Source organism: Polypterus senegalus, chromosome 13, assembly GCF_016835505.1.
Source record: "Polypterus senegalus isolate Bchr_013 chromosome 13, ASM1683550v1, whole genome shotgun sequence".
Lineage (NCBI taxonomy): Eukaryota > Metazoa > Chordata > Cladistia > Polypteriformes > Polypteridae > Polypterus > Polypterus senegalus.
In genome coordinates, this window is record NC_053166.1 from 159,653,855 (window position 1) to 159,675,245 (window position 21,391).

The 21,391-nt window shown below is 40.6% G+C and overlaps 1 protein-coding gene across 1 annotated transcript in view; it reads left to right on the forward strand.

Annotated features, from left to right (window-relative positions):
* Window positions 1-7,936: 7,936 nt before the first annotated feature.
* ntan1 (N-terminal asparagine amidase) overlaps window positions 7,937-21,391 on the forward strand; it is a 31,717-nt gene continuing 18,262 nt past the window's right edge. Inside the window, exons 1-6 of the mRNA XM_039774053.1 lie at window positions 7,937-8,130; window positions 10,834-10,936; window positions 11,299-11,364; window positions 11,453-11,561; window positions 19,684-19,757; window positions 19,856-19,909. Of these exons, the coding sequence (XP_039629987.1) occupies window positions 8,050-8,130; window positions 10,834-10,936; window positions 11,299-11,364; window positions 11,453-11,561; window positions 19,684-19,757; window positions 19,856-19,909 (487 nt within the window). The 5' untranslated portion in view covers window positions 7,937-8,049. The remainder of the gene's footprint in view (window positions 8,131-10,833; window positions 10,937-11,298; window positions 11,365-11,452; window positions 11,562-19,683; window positions 19,758-19,855; window positions 19,910-21,391) is intronic.

Genomic DNA, 21,391 nt, shown 5'->3' on the forward strand with positions numbered 1-21,391 from the left:
CTGCATTTCCTTTTAAGAACTGTGTAAAGTCAGCAGTGTGTGTTAGTGAAAGTATCGGCCCCTGTTTTAGCATGTTATCAATTCAGCTGTGACATGCACTTGTTTTGTCGTGTTAGGGTCCTTTGGTGAACTTATTCTCCCTTTTGTACTCTTTATTATGTGGACTTTAACAAAATATCTCAAAGCCCGTCAGGTACTGTAATTTAGCAATGCCAGGCAATTAGAGTACCAGAACATGCAAGGGAAAAAAGTTGCACATTCATTCATGTATTATATAGATTGTACGTTTTATTATGACTAGTGCCATATAAAAGCAAATAGAATGTGGCATTACTGTACAAACCGTACAACCTGGTAGGACTAGATGTAAAGTTTCAGGCGGCACGCAGAACTTGTAGTTACATTCGATTCTCTTCTTAGCCAGCTCATCATAAAGATTTTCATAAAGATGAAAGACGCCTCACGCCTGGACAAACTTGTTAAGAAGGCAGGCTCTGTTGTAGGAATAAAGCTGGACAGTTTAACATCTGTGGCAGAGCGACGGGCACTAAGCAAACTCCTGTCAATCGTGAAGAATCCACTGCATCCACTGAACAGGATCATCTCCAGGCAGAGGAGCAGCTTCAGTGACAGACTTTTGTCACCGTCCTGCTCTACTGACAGACTGAGGAGATCGTTCCTCCCCCACACTATGCGGCTCTTCAATTCCACCCGGGGGAGTAAATAACATTAATTTTATTTTAATTTTTTTCATTTTTATTACTATTTTATTTAATATTGTTTCTTTGTATCAGTATACTGCTGCTGGATTATGTGAATTTCTCCTTGGGATTAATGAAGTATCTATCTATCTATTATATAGTGCCTTTCATATCTATCTATCGTATATAGCACCTTTCATATCTATCTATCTATCTTATATAGCACCGTTCACATATATATATCTATCATCCTCTACATAGGGCCATGCAGCCTGCCTCTCTCAATATGGCTGCCATGATAGGGTTGGTCTTCTCAAGGTGGAAAATGTCAGGGAGAGGCAGAGAGACCAAAATTATACCAATTCCTGTTCAAATTCAAAGACCTTTCCAAGGTGGCTCAGTTCCTTAGTTATTGATTATATATCCTTACTCATTAAGTGAAAAAGAGAGTTTTTGTGTTGGAGCTCCTTGGAAGGTGTCCAGCAGCTAAGCAAATAGAAAGCTCTGTTTAAAGGTCTTCTCTCAAAATGTCAGGAAGACAACAAAAGGCCAACTGAACTCAAACTGAACTGAAAGGGACCTTCTCCCCCACAGGGTTGCGCTTCCATGCTCACCAATCCGTGGCCCTGATGTAATCCAGGGGGGCTGCCTTCTTGCGCCCCGGGGAAGACATTGCCCCCCTCCTGGTCCTTCTCTTCTCCAGGTGTCCCGGTGAGGCAGGCTCCCCGGTCGTCTACCACAAAGTATTGGGTACAAAATGTAGATTTCTATCAAATTTGGGGCTATTTCCGCTAACCAGAAGTGGTACTTTTATTTTTTTTTTTTTTATTATTATTCATGTAGCTGCAGAGTCTAAATTACCGAATCTACTCGCCTTCAAGTTCTCCCACGTATAAGTTGGGGCTTGATTTTTACCGTATAATTTCCAGTATTTTATAATGTCGGTTGGAAAACTCACGCTATTGGTCCAAGAGATTCCGATATGTTAACGCCCACCTGAGAGAGTCACCACGGAGCACACGGCCTTTTTTCTTTTTCTTCGTATTGTGCCCACGTGACCACACGGTAATACCCGAACTTTGTTGAAGCGACATTTGCACTGTTTTGTATTTTTTGTATCTCACACCCTCATACACCTTTTATCATAAGAGTATCCTTTATCTACGATGGAGCGTTCGATCAGAAGAAAATACGAAGCTGGTTTTAAATTAAAAGTTGTTGAAGTAGTGAAAGAAATTGTTAACTGAGCTGCTGCAACAAAATTCGATGTGTCTGAGAAACTGGTGTGTGAGATTGGAGGAGGCAAGAAGATGAAAAAAAAAAATAATAATAATAACTAAGTGTCGTGTTTTTGAACGGGCGTATAAGTCGGGGTCTGATCGATTTATTTGCGTTTCAAGACCCAACTTATCCGCGAGTATATATGGTATTCAACTTTTATAATAATTGTTCAATATATTATTCATTTGATTTGACTTGTTGATGGTTCTTTAATGTACATAATATAAAAATAGAACCCTTCTCTTGCGGTTTACTCCTCAAATATCAGTCCGCATATCTGATTATACAAGACAGCTGAGGGGAGACCACTCCTGATTTTATTTTTATTTTTTTTTTTAAGTAAGGATCTGCACTGGCAATAGGAAGGTTGCCGGTTCGAATCCCGTAAATGCCAAAAGGAACTCAGCTCTGTTGGGCTCTTAACCTGCAATTGCTGAGCACTTTGAGTAGTGAGAAAAGCTCTATATAAATGCAAAGAATTGTTATTATTATTAGTCATAATTACAAGCCACAGTTCTAATGAAGACACAAGGCTCACGTCCTAAAAGAGGTTACTCGTAAAACTGACGCGTGTAGCTCTTCATCTAACAATCCTATTGTTTAGTAAGCAGAGAAGATAAATTCTTTTGTCCTTTCTTTTACAAATTCTAAATGTGAGCTGCGTACGAAACACAGACTCGCTCACAGTCCCCATTCTGACAAGGAGAGCCTTTTTAATTACAGGACAAAATGTAAAAAGGTCTCAATTAGTCCACTTGTCTTACTCTCTGCTGTTCTGCACCTTCCTCTCCACCCACAGGACGGCTCCTCCGATTCCCTTTTTCTCCGTTTATTTTCTCCACTTGCTTTCATCTAAAAGCTGATATTCCTGCCTCTTTGCTCTCTCTCTGTTTACGGGAAGTTCAACACTAAAATGACTCTGTACTTCCTCAAGTGCCGTAATACTTTGCATAAAGAAGCACTACAACTAAATTACCGTAAAGCTTAAAGGTGCAGATTCAGAAAGAAAAAAAAAAGCGCTTTTTGAGATCAGCTCATTTGCTAATCACCGATCAAGTCATTTGGGGTGAAAGTCGACCGATCTCGATCAGTAGCCCATCATTCAGAACATCATTACCTGAAATCTGTTAGTTTTAAAGGTTAAAGCATCCCTCATACAGCACTTAGCATTTAGTCAAATCCCGTAGGCTCAGCCACCGTGTAACTGATGTTTTTTTTTTTTTGGGGGGGGTCTCCATGCTAGTTCCACCACTCCCATCCCTCAATGCCCCTGCAGCGAGTCTCCAGTCCTGTCTCAGTCACATGACTTCGCTCTCCCATTCCGTGTTCATGCCCGTGGAATCCAAGGTAACCGTTCCTCCTCGCTTCCCCACCTCTTTGAGCCGATGCATGCCAGGATGGAGACTTCCGGAGAACAACGTATCAAGGCGGACGGGGTGCGTCATAACAGGTGAGTGGCGCCTTAATCACCCCGACTTGAGCATTCTGCAAAATATCTCCCTCGCTCTGTCCTGGGTCCGCTACAGCAGTATTTTAATATTTTTAGTTTTGGTAAACTTGATTGCTGTATCGTCCTTTTCAGAAGTTTTAGAAACTTGCAGGCTAGTGCAGAAAAATATACAACAATAATTTGCATGTATGTAGCATTTCATTTTAGTGTTAGTAATACTGATCAACAGTGAAAGATTCTGTTTCAGTTGAGCCGCTATTGTTCGGTAACCTTTGTTTGTTAAACGGGATGAAGGGAGAAGCAGAGCTGCTCAGCCTTTACGTTGACTTGAAACCATTGGCGTTGTTTTTCTGCATTTTTGACCAGACGTATGTAATCTGCGTTAGACCCGGATTGAAATGTAACTCTAGACGTCTTGTAAATGCAACAGTGTGGTGTAGTGGACATCTAACCCTGAGGTCGTGGGTTCTGATCCCACTACTGCCACCATGTCACTCTGAGCAAGTTATTTCACCAGCCTGTGCTCCAATTGGACATGCAACCAAATGGATGACGCCTTGGATGAAGATGTCCTCTGTAGATGCAACTCGGTGTTTCAAAGAGTACTGCAGTTTCAGGTCAGAAAGGCACTATATAATAGAAATATACAGGAATAGATGGGAAAAGTATTAATATAGGATGGATCACAGTTTGGCATACCGGTTAAGGCTCAGAACTTCAATCCCTAAAGTTGTTGGTTCATAACGAGCTAGTGACACTGTGTGACCCTGAGCTAGTGACACTGTGTGACCCTGAGCAAGTCACTTCACCTGTCTGTGATCTAATTGGAAAAACAAAAGGCATGTACCGAAATTATACTGTATTTCGAACACTGGAAGTCACCGTGGATAAAGGTGTCGGGCAAATACAGTGGTGTGAAAAACTATCTGCCCCCTTCCTGATTTCTTCTTCTTTTGCATGTTTGTCACACAAAATGTTTCTGCTCATCAAACACATTTAACCATTAGTCAAATATAACACAAGTAAACACAAAATGCAGTTTTTAAATGATGGTTTTTATTATTTAGGGAGAAAAAATCCAAACCTACATGGCCCTGTGTGAAAAAGTAATTGCCCCCTGAACCTAATAACTGGTTGGGCCACCCTTAGCAGCAATAACTGCAATCAAGCGTTTGCGATAACTTGCTATGAGTCTCTTACAGCGCTCTGGAGGAATTTTGGCCCACTCATCTTTGCAGAATTGTTGTAATTCAGCTTTATTTGAGGGTTTTCTAGCATGAAGCGCCTTTTTAAGGTCATGCCATAGCATCTCAATTGGATTCAGGTCAGGACTTTGACTAGGCCACTCCAAAGTCTTCATTTTGTTTTTCTTCAGCCATTCAGAGGTGGATTTGCTGCTGTGTTTTGGGTCATTGTCCTGTTGCAGCACCCAAGATCGCTTCAGCTTGAGTTGACGAACAGATGGCCGGACATTCTCCTTCAGGATTTTTGGTAGACAGTAGAATTCATGGTTCCATCTATCACAGCAAGCCTTCCAGGTCCTGAAGCAGCAAAACAACCCCAGACCATCACACTACCACCACCATATTTTACTGTTGGTATGATGTTCTTTTTCTGAAATGCTGTGTTCCTTTTACGCCAGATGTAACGGACATTTGCCTTCCAAAAGTTCAACTTTTGTCTCATCAGTCCACAAGGTATTTTCCCAAAAGTCTTGGCAATCATTGAGATGTTTCTTAGCAAAATTGAGACGAGCCCTAATGTTCTTTTGCTTAACAGTGGTTTGCGTCTTGGAAATCTGCCATGCAGGCCGTTTTGCCCAGTCTCTTTCTTATGGTGGAGTCGTGAACACTGACCTTAATTGAGGCAAGTGAGGCCTGCAGTTCTTTAGACGTTGTCCTGGGGTCTTTGTGACCTCTCGGATGAGTCGTCTCTGCGCTCTTGGGGTAATTTTGGTCGGCCGGCCACTCCTGGGAAGGTTCACCACTGTTCCATGTTTTTGCCATTTGTGGATAATGGCTCTCACTGTGGTTCGCTGGAGTCCCAAAGCTTTAGAAATGGCTTTATAACCTTTACCAGACTGATAGATCTCAATGACTTCTGTTCTCATTTGTTCCTGAATTTCTTTGGATCTTGGCATGATGTCTAGCTTTTGAGGTGCTTTTGGTCTACTTCTCTGTGTCAGGCAGCTCCTATTGAAGTGATTTCTTGATTGAAACAGGTGTGGCAGTAATCAGGAAATTGAACTCAGGTGTGATACACCACAGGTAGGTGATTTTTAACAAGGGGGCAATTACTTTTTCACACAGGGCCATGTAGGTTTGGATTTTTTTTTCTCCCTAAATAATAAAAACCATCATTTAAAACCTGCATTTTGTGTTTACTTGTGTTATATTTGACTAATGGTTAAATGTGTTTGATGATCAGAAACATTTTGTGTGACAAACATGCAAAAGAATAAGAAATCAGGAAGGGGGCAAATAGTTTTTCATACCACTGTAAGTAAATAATAAAAACAGCATTACTGTTTTGATATTAAAAATAATTGATTACATAAACAACAGCAACATTTATTTCTATAGCACATTTTCATACAAATAACGGAGCTCAAAGTGCTTTACATGATGAAGAAAGAGGAAAAAAAGACAAAGTGAGAATTAAAATCAGAAAACATTAATTAACATAGAATAAAAGTAAGGTCCGATGGCCAGGGAGGACAGAAAAACCAAAAAAAAAAAGAAAAAACTCCAGATGGCTGGAGAAAAAAATAAAATCTGCTGCCACGAGACCACCCAGCCCCCTCTAGGCATTCTACCTGACATAAATGATCAGTCCTCAGTATTCAGGGTTCTCATGGAAGGACTTGATGATGACGGTCACGTGGACTTCTGGCCTTTAATCCATCAATGTAAGGACATCACGGTGCTTTGATCAGGTGGTGGTGGTGCAGGTCGCCACCACACAAAAAAAACCAGAAAGAACAGAAGAGAGAGTAGGGGTTAGTACAGATTTTGGAGCCACCATGAGTTGGTTTGCTGTGTGGCGAGTGCGGCAGTGCAGCGTATCAATACGTGCTCCTAGACACACACACACACATATGAATAGTAATGATAATTAATTGAATATGCAGAGCATCAGGATTAAATTAAAGTGAAGTTATGAGAAGGCCATGTTAAAGTCACGTGTTTTTAGCAGATTTTTAAAGAGCTCCACCGTGTCAGCCTGGTGAATTCCTATTGGCAGGCTATTCCAGATTTGAGGTGCATAACAGCAGAAGGCCGCCCGCCTGCCCGCCCGCCTCACCCCTTCTTTTAAGTTTAGCTCTTGGAATTCTAAGCAGACACTCATTTGAAGATCTAAGGTTACGATTTGGAATATAAGATGTCAGCCACTCCTATATATAAGATGGAGTGAGATTATTTAAGGCTTTGTAAACCATAAGCAGTATAAAGCCTTTAGCATATATATATATAATATATATATATATATATATATATGGAAAATGAATAAACAGGCCCACACAAAAACTATGGATAAATCCACTTGTTAAAATTCACAAATGCTATATTATGGAAAGGGGGATTACAGAAATATCCTTTTTAGTGCCTAGAAAGAGTTAACAATTTCAGATTTAAAAAAAAAAAAAAAAGGCTTTGCTTCAAAACATTTCAATTCCTGGGTGAGGTACGCCAAGAAAAAAAGTTTGCGTACCGTGGCCTAGAGCCATTGCCGTGATTGATATTCATCGATAGTCTGCCGTACTTAAGCATTTGCTTTGAATATTAGTTCTGCTGTTATCTAAATTCATGCTACGAGGCAGCAGAAACCAAGATCCAGGATCATGCCCAGATTTGGAGCATTGGTTTGTATTAGAGGGGACTCTTTACCTGATGGCACATTTTGGGGGGTTGGTGGTAATGGGGGACCATGACTTAAAAAGAGTCTGGGACCCCTTGACATAGATCACTGTACACAGGTCACAAATGAGGAATTCTGTCATCCATCCATCTATCCATACATTTTCCAAACTTGTTCATCCTAAGCCAGGTCGCAGCCAGCAAGCATTAGGCACAAGGCAGAAACAATCCCTGGACTGCAAAATATAACCATTGTTTATGGTTATAAATATCAGCCCCGTATATCCAAGTAGAGAATGTCGTTAACAAGTGTACTCGATTAACTACAAGACTGACTTTAGCAGATGACCTGTGGGAGGCAAACAAATACCTGCTAATAGATTCGCGGTTTTATTCCGTTGAGTGAAGTAGACTGATTAGGGGCATAATGGACACTGAAACGGGGCTGAGATTAATTTTAGAAGCAAATAAAGTATTAACAAGAGCGTGCGAAGGCACTTAACACAGGTAGAGTTTGACTGTTGTTATCTAATACGCCACTGTGTGGTGTACGAGCTGCTTAAAATTCCGTAGGAGAAAGGCGGAGAAGAATGCGCTCCGTTCACAATTTATCTTTAGAGACTACAAATCCCGTTAACCTTTGCAAAGTATTAGGATGACGCACGCGCAGTGTTTAATTCGGAAGCGCTGGCTGGCAAGCGCATCGACTGCTTTACGCGGTTCCGCAGGGAATGTTTTAAAATAACCTGAATGTATCAGCATGCCCCTCTTTGTCAACGGTGAAAGGATAGCCTCCCACGGGAGTACCGGTGAATTGTGTAAAAGATATCCCGAGCTGCAGGTAAGCGTGAGTGTCACAAGGCGACGTTTGTTCCGAATACCGCGGGTAGTGAAGTGGGTGATTAACGAGCCCATTTCCGATGTTGGACGTTTGAGCAGAACTGCTGAAAGGGGATACAGAATCGGCTTTAGAGTGAAATGAGGCTCCTCGGAGGGAAGCAGAAAGCGCTGTCCGCCGGTGAACTTTCAGATACGCGTTTGTTTGCGTTCATACCTGCTGGTCATATTTAGTGTCGACTGATCTGGCAGCAGCGCCTGTTCGGGGTTTACATCCTTTAGTTCATTCAGCAGCCGGCTTATCCAGTTCAGGGGCACGGAAGGATGACCCCGCAGTTCTTGTATGTCATCTACCGTTTCAACTCGCGTCCTTTTCTGTCTCCATCTTCAGCACGGTGCACTCCTTTTTATATATATTATATATATATATATATATATATATATATATATATATATATATGTGTGTGTGTGTGTATAATATGTATGTGTATATAGCTGATGCGTTTAGCGAAGGTAACTTGCATGTTTATGATTCAGCACAACCTTCTACAAATCACAGTGGAACTAGATCGCATTCGGAGTCTTTCTCTTTTTGCACACTTTATGTGGCTGCATTTTGCTAAATTAATCTAGATTTATTTTTACAACAACGCTCAATACAACCAAAATAACTGGACTGTTGAAAGCTTTGCTAATTCTTAAAAAAGTGGAAGTTAGCGACTTATTCACAGCAACTGATTTGCCTCCAGCCACCTACTTACTCACGCAGCGAGTGCAAACCAGGTTCTTATTCAACATGAACAGCAAGATGGATGGCTTTGTTAAATTACAGTCGAGCTTTACCCGACCCAAGATGGGTACAGGGGTGAAATGGACCTGGCAAAGTTGGCATTTACTCCCACATCAAATGAGTGGGGTTTGCTGGCACTGTAGAGGGTTAAATGACATTGGGCCTCTATTATTTTTGACAGCTTTGAGAAAAGGGAAATAACTTTAAGGTACACTTGAACTTTTCCCAGTCCAGTGTGGGTATCTGCATAAAACTGACTGGCAAAGTTGGTACATTTCAGCCAAAGGATTATTCAGCAAAGTGTGTCAAGAAACGCTACAGGGGCTTTTTTTATACCAACAGCAATACGCCTGCATAGCACCTCAGTGGGACTGGGGCTGCCAAATCAAACGTTTTCTTTTCTTCCTTTGTACATTTCTTACTTTTTAGTCATTCAAGTACGTGTGTATATATTTATCTATCAGTCTATTTATGTATTTATTGAAAGTGTATCTGTAAAAAGCCAGATTTCCCCCTTGGGGCAAATAAAGGTCTATCTATCTGTCTGTCTGTCTCCATCTCTTTCATATCTATGTATAATATAGTGCCTTTTCACAACTATTATATAGTGCCTTTCATATTTATTATTTAGCGCCTTTCACATCTATTTATTATTTAGTGCCTTTCATATCTGTCTATCAGTTATATAGTGCCTTTCACATATCTATCTATCATATAGTGCCTTTCGTATCGAATAAAATCTACTTTGATGTCTTTACTTATGACTGAAAATTTTCATCCCTCGGTACCCTTGAACCTTGTATAAGTGCCCATTATACATCCTAGTCCCATTCATTTTATATGAACGTATGCCAACTTTGTCAGACAGTTTGACCCATGGAACTGCATGGGCTGCGCAAAACTCACCTGTAATTTAACAAAAGCACGTGTCTTGCCGTTAACGTTGAATAAGGCACGGGTTTGCATGAGCTGCGTGAGAATGTAGCTGACTGAAAGCGAATCTGTTGGTGCAAGTAAGGAGCTGCCAATTCGTAGCTCACGTCAGCCTTGTAGTTCTTCTTTGGTGCAAATGGAGAGCATCCCAGCCAGGTTTAGTCCTAGAAAATGACAAGAGAAACTGACTGATTGAGGTTGAAACTTTGCCACCCTGACCACAGACGTGCCATACTTCCACATGTGCAAAGGATTGTTCTGCCAGCCCAAACAAAATCCTCACAAAAGCGCTGAGAATTGTTGACTTGCCCGTGTAAAAGCGCACTTCTACTTGGTCCGGCAGAGAAACCATTTGCACCTGAAATGTTATCACCGACAAATGAGGAGGTCTGGGTTCTCAGTTTGTTGACCCTCATAGTAAGACGTTGGTGTGAAAACCGTGACCTCTACTAACGTGCGGATGGTGAGAATACTGAAGGGCTTCAAATATGAAAAAAGGGGCAAATGCTAGACGATGTGGAAAAAAAAATTGACATTAAGCTGCCATTCTTTTTCTAACTTGTCTGATATTTTGCATACATAATAACCGTTGCTGTTCATCAAATTTTTGCCGGGTTGTAGTTTATAAAGAGTAGAAGATTAATAAAAAAAAAAGACGGAAATGGAAGAAAACGTTTACATGCATAGACCTCTAAAATGGATCATAAAAATAACTTGAACATTGCCATGCAGTGTGGACAACAATTCAAATCTGAAACGTTAGTCGTGTGTTTAGTGAAAGTTCTGGCAGCTGAAGAACGTTGGCCGCAGTGGCATGAGAGGTGATTGCTGCGTGGTAAGTAACACCAGTGCATTCCTGCCATTTCTAAGAAGTTCAATCCTTGTTCATATTTCTAAATTAAACAGTCTTTCTAACCCACGAGGGCACTCGAAGGTGGTCACGCCACACACTCGCTCACACAGACCTTTTCTTTGCCATTTTAGATCACAGCCAAGGCCTTCCGCGAGAAGAAGCCAGAGACCATCGACTCGAAGCTCCTGTTGTACGTCCAGCAGAGGGAGTTGGCAGCCACCACGCCCGCTGACAGTGAGAGAAATGACATTGGACTGCGTGTTGGGTTTGGCTGCCAAGGCTTTAGTGACATTCACCTGTCATTTGTGCATAATGCGGTGGCCCGTGTTTTCAGTTTTGTCCTGCAGTTTGTTTTTAATGGGGTGTGTGTGAATGTGGATGTGTGCTTTACTGGGCCCTGCCATGGACTGGCACCTTGTCCCCACACCCAGTGCTGCTGGGACAGGCTCCATTCCCCCTGAATCGGTTTAAACAGGTGTTGGTAGATGAATGGGTTAGGGTTAGGGTAAGTTGCTTTTATAAAAACCAAAAACACTCCTAGATGGGTCTGCAGGAAGCTCCTGGTTATCAAAGCTCACCCTGTCTTCTTTCCCCAGGTTCAGTCACAGTAATTGGCTCAGATGATGCCACAACTTGCCACCTTGTAATACTCCGGCATACTGGTGAGGCTCCTAAACCTCTGCGGTAGTGAGTGCTGTTCCTGTGGCGTTTTTTGTTTTGTGTTTGAACTGCGATTTGCTTTTTCTTCAGGCAGTGGAGCAACATGTCTGGCACACTGTGATGGGTCCAACACCAGAAGTGAGGTCTCCTTGATCATCAAAGCAGTGAGAGCACTAACTGCAAACCTTAAGGAGGGAAGGTACTTCATAAACTTGATCTGCCTTTCTCAAAGTGTCCTCATCCTCCTCCTTGTCAAGGAGTCCAGTTGCTTGTCACTTTATTCCGTCTTTGAGTGTGTGCCATGTAGCTTCATCCTCGCCTAGTAAGGCTCTGTGTGTTGTTTAGGGTTTCCATTTCTCAAGGTGCCTAAATGAATGAGGTTTCCTCTTCCCTTTCCATGATGGACCAGAGTGCTGTGGAGCGCCTCTCCTCTCCTCTCTCCCATCCTCTTCTCTGCCATTTGTTCTTGGCTTCTGTTTCTCTCCATTACGTTCTTGACTATTCCATGTGCTATTTAGCTCTTTGCTTTTGGCCATCAGCACCTCCTCTTCCTCCTTCTATAAGTGTATTAAACACACAGACTGCAGTGGCACACTGGGTAGTGTTGATCTTCACTGTAGCCATCTTTAAAAAATGTTGTTTGCTAAGAGCTCTGCATTCATCCGACTTTCGTGTTACCAAAGTGGTGGGCTAACCAGGTGCCTGTCAGAATCGGAATTCACTTTATTGGCCAAAAACCGCAATGTGTACGAGGTATTCGTCTTGATAGTACTGGTGCCACATTCAAGGACAACGCAGAACACAAAAGACAAATGTAACATTATAAAATATGATGCAGCATACCGAGACAATCCACAAAATAAGTAGTGGGGCGTAAACTGACCACGGAGTGCAGTGTAGTGCAGGTATACACAGATACCGAGCCGAAGCTCAGACCCGATGAGGCAGAACAGCTGCTCTGTTCAGGTGACGTGTCGTGTTTGCTTCCACTGCATCAAGACGTTTGCCAGAGCGAAGCCTTTGGGTGATGCCCTGGTGATGCCGGGGCGAGTCGTATCAGCAGTGGTGTTTGCAGCCCTCTTCCGTACCCTGGGCTCATAGATTAGATTAGATTCCCTTATTATCATTGCACAAAGTACAACAAAAATAATTGGAAATCCATTCGGTACATTCTTCTTCTTCTTTCGGCTGCTCCCGTTAGAGGTCGCCACAGCAGATCATCTTCTTCCATATCTTCTTGTTCTGTCACACCCATCACCTGCATGTCCTGTCTCACCACCTTCCCTTAGGCCTTCCTCTCCTCCTCTTACCCGTCAGCTCTATCCTTAGCACCCTTCTCCCAGTATACCCAGCATCTTTCCTCTGCACATGTCCAAACCAACGCATTCTCACCTCTCTGACTTTGTCTCCCAACTGTCCAACTTGAGCTGACCCTCTAATGTCCTCATTTCTAATCCTGTCCATCCTCGTCGCACCCAATGCCAATCTTAGCATCTTTAACTCTGCCACCTCCAGCTCTGTCTCCTGCTTTCTGGTCAGTACCACCGTCTCCAATATAGATAGATAGATAGATACTTTATTAATCCCAATGGGAAATTCACATAATCCAGCAGCAGTATACTGGTACAAAAAACAATATTAAATTAAATAGTAATAAAAATGCATGTAAAAGCAGGCAATAACTTTAAATAATGTTCGCATTTACTCCCCCGGGTGGAATTGAAGAGTCGCATAGTGTGGGGGAGGAACGATCTGCTCAGTCTGTCACTGAAGCTACTCCTCTGTCTGGAGATGACACTGTTCAGTGGATGCAGTGGATTCTTCATGATTTACAGGAGTTTGCTCAGTGCCTGTCGCTCTGCCACAGATGTTAAACTGTCCAGCTTTACTCCTACAATAGAGCCTGCCTTCTTAACAAGTTTGTCCAGGTGTGAGGCGTCTTTCATCTTTATGCTGCCTCCCCAGCACACCACCGCGTAGAAGAGGGCACTCGCCACAACCGTCTGGTAGAACATCTGCAGCATCTTATTGCAGATGTTGAAGGACGCCAACATTCTAAGAAAGTCTAGTCAGCTCTGTCCTCTCTGGCACAGATCATCAGTATTGGCAGTCCAGTCCAGTTTATCATCCAGCTGCACTCCCAGATATTTATAGGTCTGTACCCTCTGCACAGTCACCTCTGATAATCACGGGGTCCATGAGGGGTCTGGTCCTCCTAAAATCCACCACCAGCTCCTTGGTCTTGCTGGTGTTCAGGTGTAGGTGGTTTGAGTTGCACCATTTAACAAAGTCTTTGATTAGCTTCCTGTACTCCTCCTCCTGCCCACTCCTGATGCAGCCCACGATAGCAGTGTCGTCAGTGAACTTTTGTAACTTATATAACTAATATATACATATATATATATTATACCTAATATATATGCATGTGTGTGTATGTATATGTGTATGTGTGTGTGTATGTGTGTGTTTATATATATATATATTAATAAAAGGCAAAGCCCTCACTCACTCACTCACTGACTGACTCATCACTAATTCTCCAACTTCCCGTGTAGGTAGAAGGCTGAAATTTGGCAGGCTCATTCCTTACAGCTTACTTACAAAAGTTGGGCAGGTTTCATTTCGAAATTCTACGCCTAATGGTCATAACTGGAAGGTATTTTTCTCCATTAACTGTAATGGAGTTGAGCTGCAATGACGTGGGGGGTGGAGTTTCGTGTGACATCATCACGCCTCCCACGTAATCACGTGAACTGATTGTCAACGCAGTGCGTAGAAAACCAGGAAGACCTCCAAGAAGTGCTTAAGAAAACATGCATTATATAATTGAGAAGGCAGCGAAACAATAAGAAGCGCGAAAGTGACATATACAACCATATTCATGAGTGCTGCTACCTCGGAAAGAAAGCAAGGTGTAAACCTAAACTTTAAATTAAGTTCATAGACAGGCTACCGCTGGCGTTTCACATGCCCACAGGTAATGCGGGATACAAGTTTAATGAGAGGACGAGGATATAAGCGAGAGTTTTGATCACTTTGTAACTAAGTTAAAATTGTAGGTGAAGGGGTGTGCTTATGCAAATTCCGAGACTGTGTTTGTGGGGGATTGACAGTTAAGGCGGGTGGGGGAGTCACGTCATCATCTCCCCTCCCACCTCATTTCGCTCTAAGCTGAGCTCAGCTAACGCCTCTTCAAGCAACTTCCTCAGACTGCCACCAAATACTCACAGAAAAATCCACAAGTTAATACACACGCTGTCTCTATAGAGTTTCTACACACTGAATCCTCCAGGCACTACTTACAAAAGGTCACATTGACAATCGTGTTACGTTATTTTTAAAATCTTTCCTTTTCTTAGCACAAGCACAGCTGAGAAGCTTGATGCATGTGCTCCATAGCGTTAAAAATAATGCATTTAATCACACTTTGCATTACAAGCAAAGGGAGCTTTTGTCAATGCATGATTTCCTGGTACACGGATTACATTGATCAGCGCATCCCGATTCATTTTACCCTCGCACCACCTTAGTTTGAGAAGAAGTATGAAAAATATGAGGTTAACACAGAAAAACAGATCACCAATTCAAGCTTTATGAATAATCGATTCGCCATCAATAATTGTTTTGGTAAAGCCATCCTCCTTCCATTTTATAATTTTTCTGCCACTAGCCATGATTAAATGAGCGGTAAAAAGTAAGAGCAAAGCGAGGGTGACTTATTTAGGCAGGCATATATATGACAGCAACACTCATGACAATGTCAATCTATTACGTTATTATTAAAATGTTTCCTTTTCTTTTCATTACTTCTTTAACACACTACTTCTCGCTGCAGGCGCGGGTATTTTGCTATATATATAATATATGAATGACCTCCAAAAGCGCTGAGACTTTTGATATCATGAGCGTGTCTGCAAAACTGGGGTCTCCTGCCCAGCAAAAGTCGAGCAGCCAGCGTGCATAGCTGTGCCGGCCTTTGAGACGCTGACCGCGCTTCTGCCTTAAGTCAAAGTGAGCACTTTTAATTTTTTTCATCCTCCCCCTGCGCTATAGCCCAGACAAGTGCAAACACGGGACCCCTTTTCTACACCACGGCAAAATAATATTAAGGCGATTCACACTCGAGGCGAGGCACAAATTTGAGCGTTCACATAGAAAATGTAATTTCAATGTACCTGTACTTCTTAAAGCGTTAATGTTTTACTGTTTAATAACTTATAGACTATAATTTATTATTTTTCCCTTGCACTCAGTGACCAAACCTATACACACACATATAGACACATACAAACATACACACAAGTATATGTATGTGTATATATATATATATATATATATATATATATATATATATATATATATATATATATACACATATATATGTGTGTATATATATATATATATATATATATGTGTGTATATATATATATATATATATGTGTGTGTATATATATATATATATATGTGTGTGTGTGTGTGTGTGTGTATATATATATATATATATATGTGTGTGTGTGTATATATATATATATATATATATATATATATATATATATATATGTGTGTGTGTGTATATATATATATATATATATATATATATATATATATATATATATATATGTGTGTGTGTATATATATATATATATATATATATATATATATATATATGTGTGTGTGTATATATATATATATATATATATACACACACACACACACATATATATAATTTGTGTGTGTGTATGTATATATGTGTGTGAATATATGATGTAGATAGGTATGTATGTGTATATATATATATATATATATATATATATATATATATAGATATGTATATATATATATATATATATGTGTGTGTGTGTGTGTATATATATAACAGCAGCAATCCAAGCTGTGAGAAAACAGTAAAAGGAGGCGTGTCAGGACGTCGTGGTACATTTTCTGATGCAGCTACCGAAAACAACTTTGTGACGCTGCCGCCAAATACACAAAACAATTACTTTGACAATCATGTTACATTATTTTTAAAATGTTTCCTTTTCTTTTTCATAACTTCTTTAACACATGACATCGCTGCGAAGCATGGGTATTTTGCTATATATATTCATATATATATATATATATATATATATATATATATATATATATATATATATATATATATATATATATATATAACAGTGACAAAACAATTACATTGACAATTCATTGACAATCACGTTATTTTCCAAATGTTTCCTTTTCTTTCTCTTTTCTTCTTTAAACACTACTACTTATATAGATATATAGATATATAGATATATATATATATATATAGATAGATAGATATGAGAACATATATATCATATAGAGATATATGATATATAACATATATATATATAATATATATATAGATATATTACGATATATATATATATATATATATATATATATATATATATATATATATAGAGATATAGATAAAATTTATCCAAAACAATTACATTAACAATCATGTTACGTTATTTTTAAAATTTTTCCTTTTCTTTTTTTCGTACCTTCTTTAACACACTGCTTCTCCTGCTGCGCTGGTATTCTCTAGTCTATATATATATATATATATATATATATATATATACAGGGTGGTCCAGATCTAATTATGCAATTATGAAAAGGCAAACACATCGCACCCGCTGTTTGACTGACAACCGTCTCCCCACCATTTTAGAATGCAGGGCAAGTGCTGCCATCTATCGGCAACAAAAATAATTTTTTGTGAATTCTCTATGTAATAAACTTAAGTTATAGTGTAATGAAACTTGCATAATTAGATCTGGACCACCATATATATATATATATATATATATATATATATATATATATATATATATATATATATGGGGGCATCAGCAAGCCCAAACACAGACTCACAGTCCTGGGTTCAAATAAAGGTTGTTTATTAACCAAAATACCTCTAATATTGTACAAAAAGCACAACCCACACGTCTTCCTCTCCTCCCTAATACAGTGATCCCTCGCTATATCGCGCTTCGACTTTCAAGCGGCTTCACTCCATCGCGGATTTTAAATGTAAGCATATCTAAATATATATTACAGATTTTTCGCTGGTTTGCGGATTTCTGCGGACAATGGGTCTTTTAATTTAGGTTACATGCTTCCTCAGTTGGTTTGCTCAGTTGATTTCATACAAGGGACGCTATTGGTTGATGGCTGAGAAGCTACAAAATCAGAGCACGTATTACGTATTAAATAAAACTCCTCAATGATATACGATGTGCTTCCCGTGCGGTGCTTCACACACTTAAAAGCTCTAACAGCCGTATTGATTTTTGATTGCTTGCTTGCTTGTCTCTCTCACTCTCTCTGACGTTCTCTGCTCCTGATGGAGGGGGTGTGAGCAGAGGGGCTGTTTGTCTAGGGGATACAGAGGCTCCCTCTAAAAAATGCTGAAAGACTACCTTCACATTGCTCCCTTCCTTGCGGCCGCTTTATCGCGGTGCTTTGCATACTTAAGAGCCCAACTGCACGTATTGATTTTTGATTGGTTGCTTTTCTCTCTCTCTCTCTCTCTCTCTGATATTCTCTGCTCCTGACGCGCACTCCTTTGAAGAGGAAGATATGTTTGCATTCTTTAAATTGTGAGAAAGAACTGTCATCTCTGTCTTGTCATGGAGCACAGTTTAAACTTTTGACTAAAGGGTGTTATTTCATGTCTAGAGGGCTCTAATAATGTTAAACAACGCATTTAGAAGGTCGTAAACAGGTTTTCTAAGCTCTAACTGCGAAAATATTAGATTTATAAATAAAGAATTCTACTTTGCGGAAATTCATTTATCACGGTAAAGTCTGGAACGGATTAGCCACGAGAAACGAGGGTTTACTGTAACTCCCTCACCACTGCACTGCCCTCCTCCAGTCAAGTGTTGCCTCACTACCTCCCAGCTCCGACTCGCCTGAATAAGGGAGTGTGGTCCCTTTTATTACAGACCTGAGAGTACTTCTGGTGCCAGGGTGATTGGCCAATGGAAGGACTTCCAGGTCACACGGAAGTCCATAATGGGGAGCTTGTCTCCTGACAGCACCCTTTCGTGTTATCCAGTGACCCCAGAAGGGTTGCTGTGCCGGACTATATATCCTGGCATGCCCTGCTGATTAATTGCACCGAACTCGGGGATGGGTGGTTTATGGGTGCTTCCATCTAGCGTGTTAGGGGGAATACAAAACCTCCATTCACATTTGCTCTTTTTTAATGGCCTGTCCTTCCACCTTTTCGGATTCAGGTCTATTCCCTTTCCTGGGTGGGATGTCCGTCCAGCCAATGTGGCATCTAAAATATATACAGTGTATATGTGTGTGTGTGTGTGTATACACACACATACTTCTGTACCCACATACATGTACATCCATTTAAAAATAGCTAATAAGGTATTGCACAAATGAATAAATAAATAAAACTAACAATGGAATGTAAACGTATGCTGGATGTCGATTAGTGTTCTAGCGCTTTAGTAATGAAAACCACCTTTGATCAAAACAGATTATTTTTTAATTCTATTTCTGTTGTTTGGTTTGCATATAGCTCTGGGCTTAAAACTATCCTTAAATCTGTTAGTTCTTGCTATAATAGGCCTATAGTCCACCTGAGGGCAGCAGGTCAAATGGATGATGTCCCAGATGGGATACGTCTTTTAAAATATATTGGATGCTTGACTGTCACAGTGACAATTGAATAAATCCTCCAGTAAAGGCAAAGAGCCGCCAATAATCGTTTGGGCAATGTTACTGACCCTGTGAGTAGAGGACCTCCGTGTGCGGTAAGTTAGAGCCTGTGGTCTTTTCACCGGTTCTGATGATGCGCTGCAGATTGGCCTTCACGTGAACGGCGGCACCACCAAACCAGACACTTACAGATGAGGTCAGAATGAACTGCCAGGTGGAACTGGACTCCTATTGCTCGAGGGAGGTTGAATTTCTTCACCCTTCTCTGATGGGCTTTCTTAATAATAGATGTGATGCTACTGTCCAACTTAAGGCTTTGTGACTGTCTGTCTGTCTGTCTGTCTGTCTGTCTGTCTGTCAGTCCAGTCCGTTAACTATGAAGTACCGCATGAGCTGATAATGGCGAGTAGACACTAAAGTGGGTGGCTGGGAAGAGAAAATGAATAGTTAAAGATATGAATATATCTTTAAATTAGTGACGTTTGTTTAAGAGAACTGTCTGACTGTTGCTTTTCCTGCTTTCTTCCTCTGAGTCGCCTTTATTTTCTGTTATGAAAAGACTTTTTTTTTTTTAATTTTATTGTATTCCCATTTTGTTTCAGATTTGAGCTTCACCTCATTGGCGGGTTTCTGGATGATTTGAGCACCTCTTGCGATCTAAGCCGTCAGCTTTTGGGTAACTGCTTACTGGCCTTTAATCGTTTCCAGTTTTGAGTGATGGTGCTGGTTTTTCTTTAATTCTGTTAAATGTTTGCCATTTTCTTCCCTTAATAGCGGCTTTCAGCCAGCAGAAGGAAGACATTCATTTGTTAACATGCTGCATCACAGGTAAGCTTCACTCCTTATTTAAGATATATATTTTTTAAATAATGTATTTATATATTTCAGGGCTGTTAACAGCTCATCACTGTCATCAGTAATAATTGGTGATAAAAATAGCTGTCATTTATTTGTGATTATTTTCCCTCTTATGTACAGTGTTGCCTACAGTGAGTTCAGGATATTTTCAGACCCCTTCAATTCTGCACACTTTATTGTGTTGTAGATTTCATTTTAAATGCATTAATGCGCCTTTTTTGCTCATCAATCAACACTCAAGGGGCCTTAATGACAAGGTGAAGATATTTTTTCAGAGAGGTTTCCAAATTTATTAAAAATCAAACACTGAAATGTTAATTAGATGCATTCGGACCCTTTGCTGTGGCTCGCTCTCCGAGTTGTGCTCAGGTGTCTCCTGTTTGCTTTGATTAACCTTGAGAAGTTTCCAGAACTTGACTGGAGTCCGCCTGTGGCCCATTGAAGTGATTGGACGTCGTTTAGAAAGGCCCAGGTGTCCCCCGAGTATGAAAGGCCCCACGATTCAAACTGCATGTCAGGACGAAAATCAAGCCATGAAGTCCAAGGAACTCTCTGTAGACCTCCACGATGAAATCAGGGTTAGGGTTACAGCTTTACAAACGTTTTTCTAAAGCCCCATTTTCACGTTGTCATTCTGGGATAGTGAGTGTTGCTTGATGAGGGGCAAGAAAATTAATTTTATTGATTTCTGGTATAAAGTTTAGCATAGCAAAACGTGAAGGGGTTTGAATAATTTCTGAAGGCACTGTGTAATTTGTACCGTTTCACTTTCTCACTCGGGCAACAGCAGGTAAAGGCCTTGTCCCTTACATGACTTTTCTATCGATTTTCAGCTGTAGACTACATTTACCTAATCTTAGCGAGTCGTGGCACACTCCTATGATGCCAGTCGTGTAGAGTGACGTGTCCAGTGCCTCAGCCCCACTAGTCTACTACTCGGGGTTGATTTTTAAGTCATAGAGGTGGGCTGTTTGTGTATGAGAGCTGATAACCAATGAGTGCTCATCTAATGCAGCTAATGTCTTTGTTATATTAGATAACTATTCCAGCAATTTTTAGTCATAGCCTTCATAATCTTAGCCAGTAAGAGGCAGTCATCTAGTGTGGCATACCTGGCGATCGAGACCTTTAGACTGCAACTGGCCAGGTTAAAAATTAAGCAGGTTTAATTTTCTCGTTAGTTGGAGGGTGGGACGGGCTGTTTACACAGAAGAGCCGACAATTAAATGAACCAATGAATGCTCATCTGCAAGTACAATGCATTGATTATAGCAGTGAGGAATAAGGAACCTCCCAAACAGAAGAGAAGCCCGTCCTTCTGATGCCATAACAGAAAGAAATAAATAATTCAAAGGCAGAGATTGCTGCAGATATTAACTCTCCATAAAGTGCCGCTCCCTCAAGCAGGATGCTATTGGCTGTCATTAAACATGACATGGGTGTAAGCTGACC